At 39.5% G+C, this 24,141-nt stretch overlaps 1 protein-coding gene across 1 annotated transcript; it reads left to right on the top strand.

Moving 5' to 3' along the window:
- The first annotated feature begins 2,421 nt into the window (after nt 1-2,421).
- LOC123642342 (protein fem-1 homolog A-like) lies at nt 2,422-19,498 on the top strand. Its single transcript, XM_045557742.1, has 2 exons — nt 2,422-2,483; nt 19,165-19,498. The coding sequence occupies exons 1-2, from the start codon at nt 2,422-2,424 to the stop codon at nt 19,496-19,498; spliced, it is 396 nt and encodes a 131-aa protein (XP_045413698.1).
- Nucleotides 19,499-24,141: the final 4,643 nt, after the last annotated feature.

Genomic DNA, 24,141 nt, shown 5'->3' on the forward strand with positions numbered 1-24,141 from the left:
AGATATTAGCAGCCCAACTAAAAATATGTAGAAAAATTAGCCAGGCATGGTGGCACATGCCTGTAGTCCCAGCTACTTGGGAGGCTGAAGCAGAAGAATTACTTGAGCCCAGGAGTTTGAGGTTGCTGTGAGCTAGGCTGATGCCACGGCACTCTAGCCTGGGTAACAGAGTGAGACTCTGTCTAAAAAAAAAAAAAAAAAGATAATATTTGAGCAAACACTGAAGAAAGTAAGGCAGTTAGCCATGTGCATATATGGGGTAAGTGGGCTCCAGGCAGAGGGAATAGTCAGTGCAAAGGTCCTGAGGTGTGAATGTGATTAGGGGAACATAAGAGGCAAGTAAGATTGAAGCCAAGTGAGTCAGGGGGAGAGTAACAGGAGAAATGAAGTGAGAGGTAAAAGGAGGAGAGGAGGGGCGGATGATAGGCTTTGTTGGCCATTTTAAGGCCTTTGGATTTTCTCTGAAGGGAATGGTGAGCTATTGGGGGTTCTAAGCAGAAAAATGATATGATCTGACTTGCATCAGACAAGTATCTCTCTGGCTCCTGGGTTGAGACATGCATTTGACTTGAGCCAAAGGCATCCTTCAGAAGATTTCACATCTGGATAAAGAAATAAGCAAATGAAATACGGATATATGGCACAGGGCAGCAAGAGAAGTCAAGTTCAAAAGCTGCTAGGCAGTCAGCTTTGGAGAGGTTTGCTTTGAACAACCCTGTGCTGAAATTCCAGAAATATTTCCCAGCATGTAACAAGCCTTTTTTCAGTGATTGTCCATTTTTGTGCCCTAGAAAGTGAGCCTACTCAACTACACCACTCCAAGGTTGTGAAACAGGCCCCAATTGGCATAGTGCAGGCTCCTCTAGTGGGCAACACAGATCCAGAAGCCTTAACACCTCAGTTCACCCTCTCTGGCTCATTCCAGGTAGCTTTCTTCCTAAACAGGGAAGAAATTGCCTTCAAATAAGCAAAGTATACCTAAAAACTCCTTCACAGAACAAACTTGATTAAGAGACTGGCACAGAACACTTTTATTAAAATCATCTACATCATCATTCATTCCATAAATATTTATCAAGCACATGCCATATGCCAGGGACTTTTCTAGATTCCGGGGATTCAACAGTAAGATTCTCTACTGGTTTTATATTGCTTATGCTCCAGTCAAAGCAGTAATTTATACATTAAAATGATAAGAGAGTATGATAAGTGCTTTTGGATATATACGAGTCAAAGGCTCTATGGAGGGAGTAATTTTCATTACCTGAGGAACAGGGGAGGCTTTATGAACCTGATTTCCCTAAAGCTGCATTTTGAAGTTGCAGAAATTCATGGAGTACTCAGGGAATGTTGTCTTCTCTAGGATGGAGCATGAAGTAAATGGGAGACAGTGGCGGGAAGGCAGCTCAAAGTCATAGCACAAACAGCCTTAAATTCCTTGCTAAGAAAATCAGAGTGAACACTGTAGGCAAAAGCAAGAGAACCCCACTATCATTTTTATCTCTTAGGTAACTTTCAGTAGTGTCAAATATAGACTTGAGAAGCACAACCAAGTTTCTTTCTTTTCTTTCTTTCTCCATATCTGGCCCTGCAGTCATGGGTGTAGTGATCAGCAGTTTCTCCTGTGGAGACCAATAGGGGGCTACTCTTAACAGTCAGGTGGAAAGACAAGGATTAAAACAGAAACGTTTCAGTGCCAATAGAAAGGCTGAGACAGATGGAAAGATTTCAGGGGTACAGCCTGGGAGATATTACTCTGTATCATCTGCACTTTATACAGTTCTGTCATCTCAGATAATACTTGATAGGTGAGGTTTTCTCTGACTCACCCTGGCGAATGGCACAGGTGGGGGCTGTTTCCTAACCTAACACTGTACTTTAGACATACATTCATTTGTGTGCCTGTTAGATTGCCAGCTTCTTTAAGGCTGTGATCATATCTTTTCATTTCAGTATTCCTCGAGCCTTCCAGTGATACACAGAAAGGTGGGCTGCATGGCTGTTGTATTGGTCAAAACTAGTTACTCATAAATGACTGAAGATGACAGGCTGTCTCGTGGCGTAAGCATTTGCATTAACATTATAATGACAGCAAGACAGTATGCTGATTACTGTTCAACCTAACCTTTCATAGCATATTAAAATTTTTTTCTATTAATTTGGTAAACTTTCCATCTTACAAATAGCTATAGAGGCTAGAGTACTAGCTTTAAAATATTTTTCCTTAGCTGATTTTATCGAGTGGCTATGCGCCAGGGAGTGTTCTCAGAAGTCAGTCAAGACCCAGAACGTGGGAAGTGCCGGTTTCCACATCAAGTTGATGGTGACCGCCAGCCCAATTCAAGTGCCTAAAACCCGATTGTACGCCAGCGTTCCGGAATGAAAACACTGACGCCTCAATTTCCTGGGGGACTCGCGAGTATGTTACTACGGATCCATTACTTTTGCCTGGCGGAGGCCTATCGGGAGAGGACCAGTCACAGGTTAGCCCGGAAAAGGCGACAGGTCTGTGACGTCCTCTTCTTGGTGGGAGTTTGGAGATTCAGGAGGCTGCACTAGGCCTGCTTGGCAGGTGTGCAGCCAGTCGGAGATTTAGTCAAGTTTGCATGCGTGACAACGAGCGCCTCGCGCTAGGCCAAGACCCTGTGCCACGAAGTCCCTGCAATGGTGAGGGAGTGGCAGTGGTGAGAGCAAGGAGGCTTGAGGAAGAAGTGGGGAGGGAATTCAGCAAGGCATGGGGCCACCTGTTTGGCAGGATGGAGGCTGCGAGGAATCTAATACGTGAGGCCGAGAATAGGAAGGAACCCTGCCTCGATGGGTTGAAAGTTTTTAGACAGCTCTTTTTTTTTTTTTTTTTTATTAAGAATGAGAGAGAGACTTGCAGGAGGCAACAAAATTAACCAACATCAGAGCCGGATTTAACCCAAGTCTGGATGATTTACTAAGCTTGCATTTCTCTTACTACGGAATGATGCTTCCCAGGGAGCGTCATTGGGAGTAAATGTAGTTCCTTAACTGTACAATTTTGGGAATCTCCGAAGGGTCAGTTTCTAGGTTTGGAAAGGGGCTTAATTCGTATTTCACGTAGTTTTTGTAAGGATATATAGTGTTTAGCCCAATGTCTGTCAAATGGTAGGGGCTCCCAAAGAGGTAGCTGTTGTTTATTTCTACGGTTCTTTGTACGTTACTTTTAGTTATATTACTGTTCTCGTGATCTTAGATTTTGTTCCTGGTGTAACTGTGTCCTGTTCTACCCTGAGTGTCCTGAGGGTAGGGACCTTGTTCCCTTGTTTAAGGGAATGTAGGATGACATTGGTATAGCAACAGAAAGATGTCAGCCTTGGAGTCTGTCAGACCTGAGTCTGACTCCCACAAACAACTCCCTTTATGTGCTTTTTGACCTTGGGCAAGTTGTTTGCTTTTGCAACCCTCCATTGAGGGTATATTTGGATGAAGCTTTCAAACAGGAGCTAGGCCTTTCAGTGTGAGTTAAGTCCAATTGTGCTAACAAGGACACTTCATTTTAAACACAAAATATTCTTTTACTTTCAGAAGGTTATAAGTCTTATCTTGGGTGGCCTGCCAAATATACTAATTAACTTGTTGGCACAAATGCAGTTGGAAAGACAAAAAATATTGGATTCAATGTTCTTTATTCCAACAACCTATTTACTGGAATGAACTCAAGTAATAGGTCTTGTCCCATGTAGGAATCTTATGTAAAAAACAGCATACTATTACATATATGCCATAATTACTATAACATCTTCAGGGTGGATTATTTTCTTTAGTAAATATTAGTGATCTTTATGCAACAAAGACCACTAGTACATATAGAAGAGAGCTGTAAAATACCAGGTATATGCTAATAATTTTCTCCTTTCCTTCTCTGATAAACATCTTGAAAAAAAATATTGAATTTTCTGGTTCAGCTTCTTCCCTACCCACTCCCCAATTCCCCTTGCCAATATCATCGGTGACCCACTACTGTCTAAATCTAATACTTTCTCATTTTTATCTTCCCTGACTGTTCTATAGTATGTGCTACATATGCTCACTTACTGCTTTTTGAAAACTCTTGTCTTACATAAAACCATTGTGCTTAGGCTTTCCATAGCATAGTGCTGAGTTCGAGGGAGCATCTCTGGGAGGCAATATCTGGAGATTGAGTTCCCCATGAACCAGGTGAAAGCTATTTTATTTATTTTATTTATTACTTTATTTTTATTTTATTTTATCTTATTTTTTATTTTACTTTTTATTTTATTTTATTTTGCCTAGCCTCAGAAGTAACTACTTTTGTTTCTGTTTTATTCTGTTAGTTACAAACAAATCACTAAGGCCAGCTAAGCCCAGATTCAAGGGGAGGGGAATTAAGACTCTATCTCTTGATGGCAGAATGGTAAGGTCATCTAGCATAAGAAAATGTAGGATGGGAGCTACGTTTGGAAAATACTATCTACCAGATACACACACACACACACACACACACACACACACACACACACACACACACACGATAATCCCTAATGAAAAGATAGAGAGCAGAGTATCTTCTTTCTATAATTTGTATGATACATGTGATCTCAATTTACTGGTGTTTCCTTGGAGTCCATTAGCAGATTGCCAATCCTTTCTATAGTTCCCTGTTTCCTGAATTCCAATTCCAACTAATAACTTTTCCACCATGCCCATGTTGCTTTTCATCATTGGAAGAACATTATTATTACATGCTTGAAATTATATTGATAGCCAGGTGCAAATTTGAATGTATCAAGGATTTTGATATTGCTATGGTGGTCTCCTAAGTTGGGCCTTTGGGCCAGAGAGAGAAGATACCTCATATTCTAGGTAACCCGAGTTTGCTATAATGTAGTTAGGTTAAGAGAAAATTTCTGCAGAAGAGTAAAATTCCTAATTCTATCCAACTCCATGTTAACCCTACTTTCCAGTGTCAGTTACACCTGTAGACATGCACATGAACCTCAATGTCTTCACAGCTCACAGTGCTTCCCCAATTCTTGTCTTACTTTCATATTTTTTGTAGTAGCTGTGTACCACCCTACTATCTATATTAGATTTCTATTGTTGCATCAACAAGTTACCACAAACTCTATGGCTTAAAACAGTACAAATTTATTATTTTACAGTTTTGAAAGTCAGAAGTCTGACATGGGTGTCACCGGGCTAAAATGAAGGTGTTGGCAGAACTGTGTTCCTTTCTGGAGAATCTATAGGAAAATTCATTTCCTTGCCTTTTCCAGCTTCTAGAGGCTGCACTCATTCCTTGCTCATGACTCTATTCCATCTTCAAAGGCAGCAATGGCAGGTTGAATCCAGCTCATATCACATCTCTTTGACCTCCACTTCTGCCTCGTTTTTCACTTTTAAAGACCCTGTATTTATACTGGGCCTACCTGGATAATCCAGGATAATCTTCCTATCTTAAGGTCAGCCTTAGCAACCTTAATTCCATCTTCAACCTTAATTCCTTTTTGCCATGTAAAATAACGTATTTAGTTTCCATGGATTATAATGTGGACATCTGCCTATCACAGGGAGATTTTTATTGTTTTCAAGATATGTATATCTCAACTCACTAGACTATTTGAATAATGTAAAGCTATCTGCAAGTTATCACTGAATGCTTAGACTCTTTTCAACCTTAAAAATATCCAAAGCAATATGAACCAATGAGATATTCAATAGTATTCTCTACCTATCAGATTGGCAAAGATTAAAACATTTGACAATGTACAGGGTTAATGAAAATGTGCAGAAGTATGCATATGCATTCAATGTTGGTATTATTTAATTTGATATAAATTTGGTAAGTGTATAAAAATTTAAAATAGTTATTGCTTTTGACCTAACACTTCCACCTTTGCACAGTAATATTCAGATGTTCTTTACAATACTGTTAGTAATTTTGAAGACAAGAAAAATGGAGATAGTCTATGTATATGTCTATAAAAACAGCTCTGATATATATAAATTATGATATATCTATATATTAAAATAATGCCTATCCCTTTTAAAATGTATGGATAGAGGACTTCTGGTTCTGTCCATGATGGAGTATTCCCATTCTCCCTAGTATTTTCCTTTACAACTAAAAAACCCTGGATGTAGCACAACAAACAATATCGGAAGACTCTGAAAGATGGAAAGAAAACAGCAGACTGCCTGGGGACTTCATAAAACTGGGCTAAGAGCTAAGATGAAATAGTTACCTAGCATCTGGTTAATGGATATTTCCCTCAATTCTTAGTGTATGAAGACCTTTTGGCAGATATAAAGTGTATTTTCAAAAAAAAAAAAAAAAAAAAGGAAAAATGTCCTTAGGAATAAATGGCAAAGTCAAATCATCCTAGACCTCTACAAATTTACTTCTTAGTTTTAGAGTTGATGCACTTGTGGGATGTGCATCCCAGGATGGTTGAAAACCAGGTGATAGTCCCTGGAGAGTCCCAGGCTGCTAAAGAAACATTCTTATTATAAAACTATATCCATGTAAATAAGTGAGAAATATACAGTAATCATTTTTATCAACAAGTCTCTAGTTCTACCTGAAAGGCATTGACAAAGAGGTTGGTAGGACAACATGGTTTATAAAGCAGCTATGGAGCAAATCCTTTTGAAAATCAGTGGAATTTGAATAGCTCAGAGAATAATGACAGAGAAGGAACATTGGTATTTTGGAAAAGAAAGATATGAGGAATGGATCATGGTCCTCTAAAGCAGGGTATGCCAGAGGAAGGAAAGAAGGGGATCACAATGGAATCTAGCTTCCTTGATCATGTTATTCACTTGTATCATCTTCTTAATCCTTGAAAATGTAATGATTCACTTTGGCATGACCTGGGAATGAAGGAGAGTGTGTCCACCTGTGTCTAATGCTTCTGAGACATTATGTGAGAGGAAGATACAGACCTGATCATTGAACTAGGCAACAGGAAGGCCATCAGGAACCTGTATAGAGGAAGCGTGGGCATAAAATCTAATTGGAGTGGATCAAAGAGAGAATGGGAATTAAGGAAGTAAAAACAGCAAATCTGGAAAACTTCTGAGAAATATTTTGCAGTTAAGGGGAACTAAGAAATGGAGTGGTAGCTGGAGAGAGAAGACTAATTTTGTTACGGATATATTATGGAGAACCTTTTTCATATCTGAAGTGGGAACCCCTGAAGATTTCAGAATCAAATATTTTATTGAAAATGTAGGGTTTAAAAGAGGAAAGCAGCAGGAATAACTTGAAGGAAAGGGTGAAGTTGAGAGGCCAGTGTGCAGAAACAGCAGTAGTCCAGGCATAAGGGATAAGTAAATGAGCCAGGGGGTGGCCCCCAGGATGGAAATTAACAAACAGAAATGGGGGCCATTGTAGAAAAGAGTGATATTTGCTAAAAGACTTTTGGCAAAGCATTCCAATCACTTGCTCAGAGACAAAACTGTAGAGCTGAAAGGAATCTTACTACAATATTATTTTACAGAAAAGGAAACTGAGATCCAGAGAAAGAGGTTAAAGCATGTATCTTACATGGAAAGAAATTATGGTAAACGCACACATAAATTTATATATTTATGCATCCCAAGCATAAATCTACCTGTTAGTGGTCCTGAGTAAGATCATCTGAGCACTTTGTTTCTTGGTCTTCAACAAGCCCCATCTGGCAAGTGGCAGGACTTAAGGCTTTCCTCCTTCATGTGTCTTAGGTGTCTCCAAAAGGGCCGGGCCATGGTACACATTGTCAGAACTTGTCCTCTGTTCTAGGACATCAGCTTAGACTGCTTGGCTCTTGAGGCCTTTGCTCTGTAGTTCTGTTCTGTGCTCCTCTTGAGTCTATAAACTTGCACATTCTCATCTATGCATTGCTGGTCCTTAGTTGACCAGCTCTCCCGACACTCTTGTTTGTGGTGGTGCTGCTTGCTGTCTACCTCCAAAGCTCTTTAAGGTTCAGGCACCTGCTTCTGTATTGCTGCCACCCAGAGCTGCCCACCTCTGAATCAGCTGTCTGTAAGGAAACTCTTCCTTTTGTATGTAGCTCTTTTGGAAGGAGAGTTGCTTAAGCTCTGGTGGCAGAGCACTTTAATGTTTCCCACATTCTACTGTTCCCCTTAAAGGGTGGGGTTGCTGGCTGAAGGCATGTTCAAGGGCAGACTCACATGGCATCTGGCACACTGCCATTGCCACTCAGGCATCACTGTTAATTCCAGCACAGAATATCTGGTTCCTTCCTTACTATGGGGAACACCCCGTAGCTTGGCTACCTCCACCATCAGGCAGGTATGAATATACTTTAACTCCAAGAATAAACCCCAATAAAGTTATTTCCCATAGGCCTTTGGGCAGCATATGAAGCCAAGAATGTGGCTAGGCCTGCTTTATATGTGCTCATCCATTCAGTGACAGTTAAAGGAAACTTTGTCAGGGAAGCCTAACTTGGCACTAGTATACTGCCTTGGGCATGCTAGGTCTCATTTTCCTCATCTGGTGAAGACAAAATTAATAAATATAGGTAAAGCACTTAGAATGATGCCTGGTATCTCAGCTCTGGTCCAAATAAGGGGTGTGTATGTGTGTGTGTGTGTGTAATCACATTTGTATAACTCACATTTGCATAAATCACATTTGTATAAAATATTTACATACATGCACAGATACTTCAATTGAAAGAGTTTAAGTGAAAATGTTCCCAGATGCTGCCTCTCCTTTCTGTCCTTTAGTTTTCTCTTCCTGGAGACAATGAGTATGAGTGCTGCCTCCAGGAAGATTCTGTACTCCTCTTAACCAGGAGAGAGGAAGGAAGTGACATCGGGGGCCAGAAAGCTTGCTGAGGAGGGGAGGCAGGGAAAAGTTGAATGCTGGAAGCCTAGGGTTAGGATTAACCTTATCTGCAAGGTTACTTTCCGCACATGGACACCATGTGGTGAGAATAATGAGGCCTTTAAAAGGTGTGCTGACATCTGTGGCAGACAGCTAGAGACCCCTCTGAGACGGACTGAACAAAGAGCATCGTATGTTACCAGGGAAACAGTGCCAAATAGGCTCAGGTGTGGCTTAACAAGAGGAAGATGGCTACAACCAGAGCTCTAGGTAGAATGGGGAAGTGTTTATAAAGTGCAGACATTCAACTTTCTGTTTGCTTATGAACTCTCAGATGAAAATCAAGAAACTCAAAACTGGAACTGTGTGTGTGTGTGTGTGTGTGTGTGAGATAGAGAGAGAGAGAGAGAGTATGAATGAACAAGCTGGGGAGATCTTTAAAATATGGCCAAGACTGATTTAAAGCACCATTCCTGAATTGTAGAAATTCCAAATCTTTCCCCAAGATTTCTATGAATTTCTAGAAAAGTCTGTGTTCCCCAGGATCCCCATCAACTACATATTCCTATTCCACTGAATGCGTTCAGTTATAGATAGTTTCCATACCCTGTTTACCTTGCCTGCCTAAGTTAAAATCTATTTTTGCCTCTTCGCTACTGTGTGACCTTGGACAAATTACTTAACCTCTCCGTGCTTCTGGTGCCTCACAAAATGGTGAAAATATTATTGCTTACCTTGTATGTTTGCACGGAGTATTATTAAATAATTACTATAAAAACTTCAATATGTTAGTGTATTTAAAGAGGTTAAACACCACTTAGTGCATAATAGGTATTTTGATATTATTAAAGTTATGCTGACCTGATTATTATGCATTAAACTAGATGTTAAGCTCAGCCTCTTTCTTTTCACTCAAAACAGTCCTATTCAAAAGGGTCTGTGTGTGTGTGTGTGTGTGTGTGTGTGTGTTTCTGTCTGTCTGTCTGTGTGTATAAAAGACTTTATTAAAAATTAGGGTGATGGGGGAGTTTTCATTTCATTTCTGCCAACAATTTATAATTTCAGGGTATATAATTCTGTTCCTAAAAGTTCCTTAGACATTTCCAGTTTGAACATACCCTCCTCTCATTTTCCTTTCTTTCCACATTTCTCATCTTTGTGAATGCAAAGTAATTTAGCTATCTCTTTCTCTACCTTTAGCTCTATTGACTTACGGTCGCAGGGTCTCATCATCCAACCTATTTATCAAAAATTTTTTTAAGCATATTATTTCCTTTTGCATATATCATACAGTCTATCGATAGAGTTCCTAATGGTTCTTGTGAATTCTTCAATACTAAAGTATGTTGAAAGCAATCTGATTATTTTATCATTACAGAAAAATGGCTACAGTTTTTCTGTAAATCCACATTTTCACACTTCAGACTGCAAAAGTAGTACAAGAAGAGACTGTGAGCCCCTAGAGAACAGAGATTGAATCTTTTTCATCTTTATATCCATAGCAGTATCCAGTAGGTGGCTCAAAAATTGATGTACACTTGTAATTGATTGTCTTTATCTTTTCAGTAAGAATGAAATACCTTCTGGGAGAAGGCTTCATGCCTGGTGCTCATTTGCAATTAGTGGGTCTACAGATGCAGAATTTCTTCACTATCATGATGGGAAAGCAAATGATTCCTTTTGGGCTCAGCTAGATATCACGTGCCCCAAATGATATCTGTTCCACTGTATAATGCTAGGAACTTTTAAACATCACAAGTAATTCTCATTCTTTTTACTCCACAGGACTTGGTATCTAACTTTATATTATTGTAATAATCTCCCTTGACATTTCATTTTCTTTGGAGCAGTAAATAACTTCAATTTCCACTATATTTAACATTTTGACTATAATTATTCCTCTAATGGGCTATTCCTGGGAGAAGAAAAATGGTTTCTAAAACAGATAGGTGACATTCTTTTCTCTTCAGACATGTTATTTCCAAAATGGGAGATATTCCCTTTGTTTTGTATACAATTCTGTGTAAAAAAATTTTGTAATAAAGAATCTAACTCCATTTTTTTATGTTTAATTCTGACATCTTTTAAACCTCACCTTTTCCTCCACCGATTCTGTCCCACACATGGGCAAGCTGATAAGAAAGCCCAGGTGATCTCTCCTTTGGTACCAGCTGGAAGTTCAAACAATGCAATAGACTCTTGCCCTGGTCTCACTCCCTAGTCACCCTAAAAACCCCAAGCCAATCTTCCTTCTCTGCTTTCTCAACCCATTTTTGGGTCTGCTTGGAGCCACCGTGCTTCCCCCTGCCTCCTGGGGGAGTGGTGTACAAGCCAAACCAAGCTTTGGGTGGGGGATCCATCCTGAATCTAGAGTGTCCACAACAATTTTATTAAATGTTTAATGCCTATAAAGAAATATTTATATGTTTAAAATATAACATTAGCTGTCTTAGTCTGTTCCTGTTGCTATTAATATAAATTAATATAAAAATACCTTAGACTGGGTAAACAGAAATTTATTTGTGAAAGTTATAAAGGCTGGGAAGTCCAAGATCAAGGTGCTAGCGGGTTCCATGTCTGATGAAAGTTGCTCTGTGCTTCCAAGGTGGTGTCTTGTTGCTTCATCCTCAGATGGTGGAAGGGACAAAAACTGTGCCCCAACGTGGAATGGTCAGGCAGATCTCTGAAGCCTCTTTTATGAGGGTGTTAATCCCATTCACAAGGATGGAGCCCCCATGATGTGATCATTTCCCAAAAGGCCCCTCTTCATATTATCTCCACAGTAGCGATTAAATTTCAACATACGAATTTTGTAGGGACACCAAACATTCACGCCTTAAGAGTCGAAATAAAAGAAAAAGCTCTAGACATATCACCCAGCCTAAGAAATAGAACGTTATATTTGAAGTGTCTGCCCCGATTTCATGCCTCACCCTCCCTAACCTAAACCAATTCCCCACTCCAGCTCGTCAGGGTATTAATGAGCCTGAATTTTTAAACTATTTGTTTATCACTCTCCTTATTTTACTTTATTTTATTTTTACATTTTAACTACAGATGTAAGTATACCTAGATTATATATATATAATATTTTTACATGCTTACAAACTCAATATAAGTGAAATCATACTGTGTATACTATTTGGAGACTTTTCCTTCTCAATATTATCTTTGAAAGTTTTGTTCATATTGATTCATGTAGCTGCATACATTCATTTTCTTTACTATATTTTATGTTCATTGTCCACAACTAATTCATGATTCTCCTTTCAGTGGATATGTTGAACGTTTCCCCCATCTTTTGATATGAATACATATAGTATTACTAGTATAGTAATACATATAGTATACATATAGTATTACTATGAATGTTTTTGCACATGAGCTCTGGTGGAAATGTGTAAGTTTCTCCAGCATGTATGTCCAGAAGTAGAATTTCTGGATCATACAGTATGCACAGTTTTAATACTATTTGAGGATGAAAAATCAAAATTCAAAGGGGCTATAAAAATTTAAATTCCAGTTTCATATCTAACCGTTTGGATAAACAATTTTCCCTGCAACATTTATTGAAGGATTCTTAACCCAATGATCTGCAATATTACCTCTCATAAATCAAGTTTGCATACATATGTGGTCTGTTTCAGAGTTCTCTATTCTGATCTATTAGCCTATTTTTGTCTGTTTCTGTACAAATGCAATGCAAGCTTATGAACGTAGCTTAGTTATAAGCCTTGATATCTAACAGAACAAGTCTCCCACTTTATTCTTTTTCTTTTGGAATATCAAAAAAACCACTTTTGATTGGGATTGAATTGAATCTATAAATCAATTTGAGGAGACCTGACACCTTTGCAATACTGAATCTACCTGTATATAAACTTTCCATTTATAAGAAGTCATCCTCAGTGTCCTTCAAAAAACTGTTACACTTTCTCCCAGGGAAGATTTGTATATTTTTGGTTAGATTTATCCTGGTCTTATTTTCATATGTCATATGTAATCTTTTTAAAATTAAGTTTTATATTTAAAATTAGCCATGGTTTTGATGGTATATGTAAAAGAAACTGACTTGTGTATCTTGGTTTTGATTCCAAATATTCCAATACTTTATTAATTATTTTGATTTTTCTATGCATCTCCAAATAATAACAATTTTGGTTCTTTCTTTCCAGTCCTTGAAATTTTTAACTCTTTTCCTTGCTTTTTACTGACTAGAACATTCAGTACGATGTTGTATAGAAATGTCTTGTTTCCGATTATAAAAGAGAAAGTTTTTACCATTAGTTTATAGATGTTTGTAGAAACTCTATACTGGTGGTGATCCTGGGAGTGCTCCTTGGTTGCCTAACAATGAACTAGCTGGGACTGGGGACACTGCCTCTCCTCCCTCCTCAGCAGGAGGGGGTAAACCTGAGCCCAACTTCACTGAGGACTGAAGGCTCTCCTTCCTAGAGATGCCTGAATCCAGTTTCCCTGAGATCACCAATAAAAATGAAAACATTCAATCACACAAAAACTTGAACATAAATGTTCATGGCAGCATTATTCACTGTAGTCAAAAAGCAGAAACAATCTAAATGTCCATCAGCTGGTAAATGGATAAATAAAATATGGCATATCCATACAATGGAATATTATTTGGCAATAAAAAGGAATGAAGTACTGATACATGCTACAACATGGATGAATTGCAAAACTGTTACGCTCAGTGAAAGAAGCCAGTCAGATAACACATATTGTATGATTCCATTTATATTAAATGTCCCTAAAAAGTGAATCTATAGTGACTCCATAGAGATAGTAACTAACCTTAAAGCTGTGGCTGCCACTGATCATTTTAGGCCCATTGTGCCAGTAGGCCAGCAAGAAAAAGGTTTCCATACTTGAAGGGGTAATTGACTTTGATAATGATGAGGATTCATGATAATTATTACTGCTACATAATGGTAGCAGGGAAGAATATATCTAGGACTCACAGGAGCCACTGGGGTATCTCTTGGTAATCTCAACCCTCATTTAAACTGTAAATTGTTGAGTAGAGCAACTGTGGCCAGATTAAGTGTATGGTAACCAAAATCTCATACCCCTCAAGTGACACTACCAGCCAATCCACTTGGACCAACAGAAGTGCTGTCTGACAGTGATGGAAATAGAGAATGGGTAGCAAATAAAGAGAAGAATCAGTGTCATTTCTGACCTTAGGACCAACTGCAGCAGTGGAAGTTAATAGTTTCATCCCACTAACTGGGAGCCAATGATTATCCTGAAAGACACAATCCCAAATGCTGAAATCCCAAAAGATCAAAATCCCTAAAGTCTAAAATCCCCAAAATCACAATCCTGAAATATCAAAATCCCAAAAGTATAAATCTGGAAAAAAAATAATATAAAAATCCTTTAAAAGATATTTATTTATATTTTAAAAAGAGGATGTTTGAGAAACACATAAAAACATGACAGAACACTTGCTAGGCTACTTTATATGATAAAATAGGCAATAAATAATCACATATTTGCAAGCATAAACACTTAGGTATACTAACAACAGTCATACGGATATAATAGTTATAAGCAGATGAACTATATTCATAAAGAAATAGCTTATATTAATATAACTGTGATCACCTGAAATATCGTGACAGACAGCCTGTCTTTTGACAAGATCAATCAAAAACTGTGATGGGTCACCAATGCATATGCAGTAGCCCAAAAAGCTGAGATTTTGAGAAATCTTATCTTTTACAAGTGCAGATAAACAAAAAGGACATCTCTTCATTTACTGAGGAAGTTTCAGCATTTTTATGTACACACAATGCTTACAAAGTCACCGTTGTGATATTGCATCTTTGTGGAGTCAAATTTGGAAGAAAATATATAACACAAATTAGAACTCTCTAAAAGTCTTTATACAATTTATACCTCCAGTATTGAAAGTAATGGGAAGATGAAATGTATAACATAATGAATTATAAAAAATAATGCTGACAATTTAAAATAGTGGGGAAAAACTAAAACATCAAAGAAAAAAACTAAAAAGAAAATTCAACATATAAAAAAGTATATTACAAGGCCGGGCGCGGTGGCTCACACCTGTAATCCTAGCCCTCTGGGAGGCCGAGGCAGGTAGATCGCTCGAGGTCAGGAGTTCAAGACCAGCCTGAGCGAGACCTCATCTCTACTAAAAATAGAAATAAATTATCTGGACAACTAAAAAAATATATATAGAAAAAAATTAGCCGGGCATGGTGGTGCATACCTGTAGTCCCAGCTACTTGGGAGGCTGAGGCAGGAGGATCACTTAAGCCCAGGAGTTTGAGGTTGCTGTGAGCTAGGCTGACACCACAGCACTCACTCTAGCCCGGGCAACAAAGTGAGACTCTGTCTCAAAAAAAAAAAAAAAAAAAAAGTATATTACAGGAACAAATTATGGGCAACTGCACAGAGGTAGTACATAGAGCTGGCCAACTTTCGTGATGATTAACTATATTTTGAAGTCTTACATTGCAACGAATAGCTATTTTGTTCTTTTAGGACATGGCCTTCCTCGGAGAATATGTTCACATTCATTTTCTACGTGGTCCTGCTCTTTTTGAAATTATTCTATGATTTGATTACATGGACATGAGCATTTCCTATGAAATTTTCCCATCTTTTGTTCCATGCTTCTATGTTGTTTTGGGCACTCAGAAATCCATTTTGCATGCACTTATATAGAGACCACCCATTTGGTGGAAATAGTAGTGATCGAACACCATTGCCTAAGTGTCTTCTTATTCTATCATGGACCTAATAAGTATTTTCAAGCCAGTCAGTAACCTTGTTGGATTCTTCAGGCAAATTCAGCTTTAACTTTTAAAAGCTCCTAATGTCATCAGCTGGAAGAAATGTCGATACACACAAAAGATGCATTTTTAAACTGAAGTTTTCATCTTGCCATATTACATGGCCAATCCAGGTGAGATTTGGCACTCATCTGAATTTTCTGCTGAATGCATTGGGCTGAATGGAAAAAAAAAACTTTATTGTTAACACCTTGAAATTTACTTTTAGAAGCCTTGATTGCACCTAATTCAAAATCTGTCATTGTGGTTTGGGGATTCAATTGACATTCATTTTCTTCTGCGAAGTCCACCAAAGCTTCAAATAAACACTTATAAAATGCTTCACTTTTTCCAGTCATTAATATATAAACAAGAAGATAAGTTTTAGAATTTTCAGATCCAACAAGGGCATGAATTGTATATAGTTGATTAAAAAAAATAAAAGTGAGGACAGTTTTGAAAGTGCCATCCATTAGCCAAAGTGAAGCATGTGCTAGCTTTTCTGTGTTAGATTTAGTGGCAAATATAAGAAGTCTATCTTCTTCAACAGTCAAATCCCTAGTCAAGAATAGTTCACCATATAATAATATATTTTGTGACACCGGAGGAACTGCAATATCAGCAAGTGTCTATGGTTCAGAAGATCACTGTATTTGTCAAATTCTTTTTATTCTCTGATAAAGTGTGTTTTTTGAAGGCAAGCATGGTGCTATGTGTGAAGGGGCAGAAGTCACACATGATTGAATGATATGACAGGGAAGATTTCTTGTATTTTTCACCCACATTTTCTCTGCTATAGTCTTCTAAATATTCGCTGCACTTGCATTTCGAGAGTGGTTGTGGTCTACAAATTCTGTGAGTACATTTGAAAGTCTGGTTACTGTTCAGTGGTTGCAATTAAGCAATTTTCTGCTTTCACAGCACTCAGTAATAATAACTAGCTTTTAAACCTTTAGCTTTCACCATTACATAGCCTCATCACACTTAACCCATCACAGTCTTTTTTTTTGAGGGAACAATTTCACAGATCTCTTTCATTGTTTTGTAAGGAATACAGTAAGAAGGAATGGCATTAAGGTTAAGTATGAAATATCTGATTTCCTTAAGTACTAAGTTTGATAGCTGATATCTCTAACATTTCACTTTGACACTTCTTGTTTTATTTTTATTGTGAAGATATTATATATCCTCAGTCTTTCAAACACACGTGTTGGCTTGTCATTACCTTTCAAAAATTTTTTAGAGCAATTTTTGTGAAATCACAGATAAGTCAAACATTTATGTTATTTTGGAATATGAGTTCCATCGTGGAACCAGTGCAGTGCAGACAGCTCGAGATATCAACGAAATGTTTGGGAAGGATGTGGCTAATGAATGCACAGTACGTCAATGATTTGAGAAGTTCCCTTCTGGTGATTTTAATTTTGAAAATGAGCCACATGGGCGACCTGAAACCAAGCATAACGATGAGCTGAAATCTGTGGTGGAAGCGAATCCATCTCAACCTACATGTGAATTAGCAGCAATGTTTGACATTACTATTCCAACAATATTGGACCATTTGAAACAAATCAGCAAGGTAAAGAAGCTGGATAGATGGGTTCCACATGGGTTAAACGAGTGTCAGAAGAGAAATCGTTTTGAAGCTTGCCTTTTTTTGCTGTCATGACATAAAGGTGAACCATTTCTACATTGTATTGTTATATGTGATGGAAAATGGATTCTTTTTGACATTCGCAAGCATTTGGCACAACAGTTGGATAAAGATGAAAAAACACAGTCCAAAACCAAGTGTTCATCAAAAAAAGCTAATGTTGTCTGTTTGGTAGTCCAGCGCTGGTATTATCCACTACAGCTTCATGAAACCTGGCCAATCGATTACTGCAGCTGCCTACTGCAACTAATTGTATGAAATGATGAGGATCCTTGTGATGAAGCAGCTGAGATTGGTCAACAGAGATAGGCCAATCCTTTTGCAAGACTACTCTCGACCATGTGTCGCACAAACAATGCTGCTCAAACTAAAACAGCTGGACTTGGAAACTCTCTGTCATCCACCATATTCACCAGACTTTGCAACAACTGACTACCACTTCTTCCAGGCTTTGGATCATTTCTTGGAAAGAAAAATATTTAATTCTCAACAAGCTGTGGAAAACGCGTTTTGTGATTTCATCGCCACTCGCTCTCCAGGCTTCTTCGCTGCTGGCATAAACAAGCTACCATTAAGATGGCAAACCTGTGTCTATTGTTTAGGCTCATACTTTGATTAATTGTACTGCTTCTTGTTTGAGATATAATAAACTACACTTTTGACTGATTGGAAATTGGGCTTCCCCAATACCAAATCTATTAATCAGGGTTCTCCAGAAAATGAGAACCAATAGGATATGGATATAGATATATGAAAGGTGATTTATTAGGGGAATTGGCTCATGCAATTTAGGTGGCTGACAAGTCCCACAAGAGGCTGTCTGCAAGCTGGAGCCCCTGGGATGCCAGTAGCATTCCTCAGTCCAAGTCCGAAGGCCTCAGAACCAGGGAAGCCAGTGGTCTAACACTCTGGGTCTGAAGTCAAAAGCCTCAGGCCCCAGGAGGCTGCTGGTATAAGTCCTGGAGTCCAAAGTCCAGTAAGCCTAGAGTTCTGATGTCCAAGACTGCAAAAGAAAAGTTTGTCCCAGCTCTCAGAGAGACCAATTTGCTCTCTTTATTTGCTCTCTCTGGGCTCCCAGCCAATTGGATGGTGCCTGCTAACGTTGAGGGCAGATCTTCTCCAGCTAATCCGCTCAGACTTGCACACTAGTCTCCTCTGGAAACATCCTCACAGACACACCCAAAATAATGCTTTACTGGGTTTCTAGGTATTCCTTAATCCAGTCAAGGTGACACCTAAAATTAAGTCTACAAGTCCACCCCTTGTCAAGCTGGCACCCACACACATCTTCTTAAACCATATTTAATTTCCAAATAAAGACAATAACAAGGTAATAGTTCTGCTTAACACGATGCAACTCTCTTGTGACTGTGTTTTTGGAGACTTTAGACACTAGGATTTTGATATTTCAGGATTATGGCATTCAAGATAGTGTCTTTTGGGATTATGATCCAACCCCCTACCAACTTTCTAAATTTTCCTAGAAACTGTAATCAACCAAAATCCTGGAGAAGTCATAAAAGAATAGAGTGAACCTAATGCATGAAGCAAGTGGACCTGAGTGGTACTAGGAAGGGAGCATAGCAGAAAATGTTGGTGTTCTGTCCAGATTACCTGGGTTTTCTTTTATTGATTCAGTGTGTCCATTTTCCAGCTATTGCTAACAGCTTACACCTGAACAGTCTCTAGTGGCTTGCCCTTGGTAGATTGACGCAACATCACCAGGAGGTGTCTGAAAGTTACGCACTCTTCCCTGCAACAACCTGTAAACAATGACTGCCTGATGGCTGGTATGGAGGTACAAGAGCCTCACTTCCTTGTTATAAAGCGGGAAAGATCCTGTGGTGTAATGTATACTTCAGAGCTCTTAGAGATTTCAGGCTGTTGCTCAACTGCAGGGCTGATCCGGACAGCAGGGACCTTAATGACAACACCCCACTGCACACAGCAGCCCAGAACAAATGCCCAGCAATCAAGCACACCCTGATCAAAGCAGGGGCCCACATGGACGTTGCCAATGCCTTCAAGAAGTTGGTCTACCAGCTGCTGGATGAGAAGCTGCTGGCCAGGGGCACCATGCAGCTCTTCCACTATGTGACCCTGCAGTGCCTTACAGCCCGGGCCCTGGACGAGAACAAGATCCCCTACAAGGGCTTTATCCCAGAAGAGCCAGAGGCTTTCACTGAACTGCACTGACCTGCCCAGAGCTTTCGTACCCTCAGGGGTGGAGTCAGGAGGGTGTGTGGCAGATGCCTTCTTGCCTTCTCTAAACAGGCACAGATCAGGAGAAGGGCTCTTCCGCTTCCTGTCCTCTTTGCCTACAGGCAGAAGGGAAGGAGTTGGTGAGCTGTTGGTGCTAGAAGCCTTCAGGATCATGTGCTAGAAGGACTGTCTTTCTCCAGGAGCCCATCCTACCCGTCCTGAATTGGGAAAAGACACAAGACCTTCCCTGTATCCTCTCTACCTGGATTTCAGGGGCCTTTGCCTTCTTACCTAAAGGCAGAGGGACTAAAGCCATTGCCTTCCTTCCCTGCTAGAAACACAGGAAGGAGCTGAAAACCGGTCTGCTCCCCTTGCCTCTTATGTGGCTGGATAAATCCAGTTGCCAAATACAGTGTTAGGACTGGGGGCTCCCAAGGTCAAGCGAAAGTCAGGAGCTAGACCACCTCTCTTCCAGCACAACCGGACCCTGCTCCTGCGTCACGGTGGTCATGGGTGTGCAGGCAGGGCTCTGCTCAGGGCAGCCTGCCACTTGCATAGCTCTCAGTTGGTTTGGTGTTCTGCTTATTTAATAGGTGGGCAGGTTACAAGTGTTGCACAGAAGTTCTGAGGTTTTACTGCCTTTTTTTTTTTTTTTTAAGAATTTCATTTGTCGGACTGCCATATAAGGTAATTTCAAGCAGTGAGGGGTTTGTGGTGCCTGAAGTGGCTAAGGCCATAGGCAGTGAGCTTTATTGTTTGAAGAATGTGGTGAGCTAGGGAAGAGTCCATGGTCCCTAAAACGTGGGTGGTCATACATTTTTATAAAACTTCGTTCTTTTGCCTTTTACAGGCCTCCCAACTTTCCACTCTTGTTCTCGTTACAAAAGAGAGCTATTCTTAAGAACAAGGATCAGATTAAGTGCCAAAGGAGTGACAACAAAGCTTGACAACAGTCTGCCACCCAGCAAGAGCTAGCATGGTTGGTTTGGGTCTGGGTTGCCATAGTTTTCCAGTTAAAACTACAGGCCATTCAGCCTCACAGGTCTCATACAGTCTCTCATTTTGTTGTGGGCATACCCATAAGTGGCCTGAGCCACTTTTTTGGCAGCTCTACCAAGGACTTGAATCCAGGTCTTCCCAAGAAAGGCCCAAGTACAGCATTAACTCATTAAATCTTCTAGCTAAGACCATGAATGTCAAGAACAACCTGCCGGTTGAGGTTTTTTTGTACAAAATCTCAGTTTCCCATCACTCAGGGTGGTGCTAGAGAATCTGCCCCAGCAATAAGTTTCTCAGGAATAAGATTACATAAGCCCTGGCAAGCAGGAGTAGATTCTTCTTCGTCTGTCTGGAGAGCGACGAATAGCGGAAGGGAAACAGCTGCCCCTCGCAGCTCAGGAGAGTCCAGCTCAGGAGAGTCAAGTTCAGGAGAGTGGCATCCCCTCTTCGTGCACCCCTCTCCTGTGGCGGCCACAGACAGGTCCTCAGGAGCAGTGGCAGTGGATGCCCCGACATCCTGCCCCTTGGAGGAAGCTAGGCCTTGTTTGAATTTGCAGTGCTTGTTGGGAAATTATTTATTTATTTTTATTTATTTATTTTGAGACAGAGTCTCACTCTGTTGCCCGGGCTAGAGTGCCATGGTGTCAGCCTAGCTCACAGCAACCTCAAACTCCTGGGCTCAAGGGATCCTCCTGCCTCAGCCTCCCGGTAGCTGGGACTACAGACATGTGCCACCATGCCCAGCTAATTTTATATATATATTTTTTTAGTTGTCCAGCTAATTTTTTTTTTTTGTTAGCAGAGACGGGGTCTCGCTCTTGTTCAGGCTGCTCTCAAACTCCTGACTTCGAGCGATCCACCCGCCTTGGTCTCCCAGAGTGCTAGGATTACAGGCGTGAGCCACTGCACCCAGCCCAGGAAATTATTTACAAGACAACGTTTCAACTGAAACGCAGCCAAGGCAGGAAAGGCAGTTCCTGTCCCTTCCAAAGCACAGAACGAGGAAATGAGACTGTTGAAATTGTGAGTCTCTGAGCTGATACTTAAGTCACTAAAAAGAAGATACTTGAAAAAATAAAATAAAATTTGATGAGACTTGTTTTAGGCGCTATCATAAACAATATTCTGTAGCTGTTGAGTGCAGTGTTGTACATATATCTATCCTTTTCGTTAAGCTTTTTACTTGTGTTGCTCAGAGTTTTTATATTCCTTTTTTTGTCTCTTTGATTTGCTATGAGAAATTAATCTGCTGTGATGGTAAATTTGTCCCTGTATTTTGAGACTGTTATTGAATGCATACAAGTTTAGAATTGCTATATTTTCCTGATGAATTAAAGCTTTTATCATTATATAGTGATCATCTGTATCTCTAGAAGTGCTTTTTGCTTTAAAGTCTATTTTGTCTGATATTAGTATAGCTACACCAGATTTCTTCATTTAGTATTTTCCTAGTCTGTTTTTCCCAGGCTTTGACTTTCATGCTTTTTATGTCCCTGTGTTTTAGACGAGGCACTTACAAAGAGCATAAAGTTGGATTATTTTTAACCCAGTCTGACAAGCCTTTGGCTTCTAATTGGATAGTTTAGACAATTTCCATTGATTAGGATCAGTTTTATATTTGGTATGGTAGAAACTTACATTATCAAAATATTCACTGACCCTAACAGCTCCTCCTCATAAGGCCCCTTTTTTCCAGGCATATCCCTGCTAAAGTGTTACTCTTCTAACCCCGTTAACATGTAAGCCTGTTAACAGGGTTGGCCGTGTGATTCTTTTTTAACCAATTAAAATTGAATGGAAGTAAATGTGCCACTTCTGAGCAGAAGCTTTTAGAGTCAACATATTGTTCTGAGTTATTCTCTGCCACAATCCCTGCAGCATTCCACACTGAGGCTGTTCCTTCATTCTGTGTCCCAGATGGAACAGGTAAAGCCAACTAACGACTGCCATGTAATGTGCATGAGAAATAAACCTTAGATTCTGTAATTTACTGATATTTGTGGGTGACTTGTTAATGCAGAATGAGCTTACAAAAATCTGATTAATATATTTAAATTTATTTCTACCACATTATTTGTTGCTCTCTATGTATAGCTCTGTGTTTGTTTTTTATTTCTATTACGCTTTCTTCTTGATTAATTTTTAAATTTTTAAAATTCCTTTTCTCCCCTAATAGTTTAGAATTACATTCTATATTTTTTTAAGTTATTTACCTATATATTTTAACTTGTATACCAATATCCATTAGGATAGGCTATATTATGCACTGGGAATAAACAATTTCAAATTCTCAGTGGCTTAGAACAATAAAGATTTCTATTCTTCCTCTACAATATATGGGCTGATGGAGAATCTGCCCCTTGGGAACATCATCAGTTGTAGCAACAAGAAGAGAGAATAGATAGTTTGTAGTGGTACTTAAATGTGTGAGACTCGGGTCACTTCTGCTTATATTTCACTGGACAAAAAGCTCCATGACCACCAAAATTCACAGGAGCGGGGAAGTACAATTCTCCTGTGTGAGTGGAAGGAGAAGAAAATTTGAAATACTGGTGAGGAGATGTAATGTCTACCAGTTTGCCCTTCTGCTCACCAGATATTTGAGTCACTCTTCTCCCATGTAGAGCACACTCCCATCTCAGAGGAGACAACCCCCAAATCCTGTCTAGTTAGAAAGTTTAGCTCAGAGTCAGGTTCCCTTTACATTTCAGGGTAAGGCAGGTACACAGTAGTCTCTATGTCAGACCTTGATATAGTTTCTCTTGATATAAGCCCTTTGAACCAAAAAGACAAATTGCATTCATCTCAAGCACCCAATATACAATGATGAAACAAATACAGCACAACCAGAAAAGCACTCCTATTTGGAAAAGAAACGCTTCATGATACATAACCTTTACTGGTGCATAACAATTAAAATGCTGATTGGAAAATATGGTTAAGGCCTTCTATCCTTGGGGGTGGGGGTGGATATTCCTTGAAATCTACTCTCCAGTGGGTGCAGGGACTTGTTTTTCTATAGTTCTCTGTGGCCCTGACTCTACCTTCTGGAAAATTCTTCTTTTTCCATTATCCTTCTGGTCACATCTGAAATAGGGAACAACAGAGCTCCTTGTGGGCCATGCAGGATTCTCTTCTTGTCCTAGTTCTTCTGTCAATAAAACTGCTAAAAATGTAATAGGCTTCCTATCTATTTGATTCCAATCAACTGTATGTGCCAGTATCCATATCCACAGTCCTTTGTAAGATGTGCTTTCTTAGGTGTTACGTTTCTCTGCTTTCTCACACATCTAGTCTCACCTCTTCACATCCCCTTGGTATCAGGTAATGTGAGTCTATTAGAGGTCACTGGGAAAGACACACACTTTGGCTCTTTATCCTGAGTTATTTTATCAAAATGAAGCAGTTTGTTGGATACCACACCCTTAATTGGCTTTTTGTCCTGAGATCCGCCCTCAATCCATGTAGTGGTTTTCCCAAGGGTATAATGTCTATACTTTTAATTTCACCTCTGCCTGAAGGTTGAGTGTAATTGGCCTTTGCTACACAAAGATTTTCTTGCACGTAAGTTTTACATTTTAGGGTGGTGAGGTAGTTTTCCATTCCTGAAAGCTCATGGATTTTTACATTCTCTCTAC

This window comes from Lemur catta, chromosome 1 (genome assembly GCF_020740605.2).
Source record: "Lemur catta isolate mLemCat1 chromosome 1, mLemCat1.pri, whole genome shotgun sequence".
Lineage (NCBI taxonomy): Eukaryota > Metazoa > Chordata > Mammalia > Primates > Lemuridae > Lemur > Lemur catta.

Excerpts from the sequence above, each read along its gene's own strand:
- LOC123642342 (XM_045557742.1), top strand. The coding sequence starts at position 2,422 with ATGTTACTACGGATCCATTACTTTTGCCTGGCGGAGGCCTATCGGGAG. Across the intron at positions 2,484-19,164 it reads CGGGAGAGGACCAGTCACAG|AGCTCTTAGAGATTTCAGGC; the intron begins GTTAGCCCGGAA and ends TGTATACTTCAG.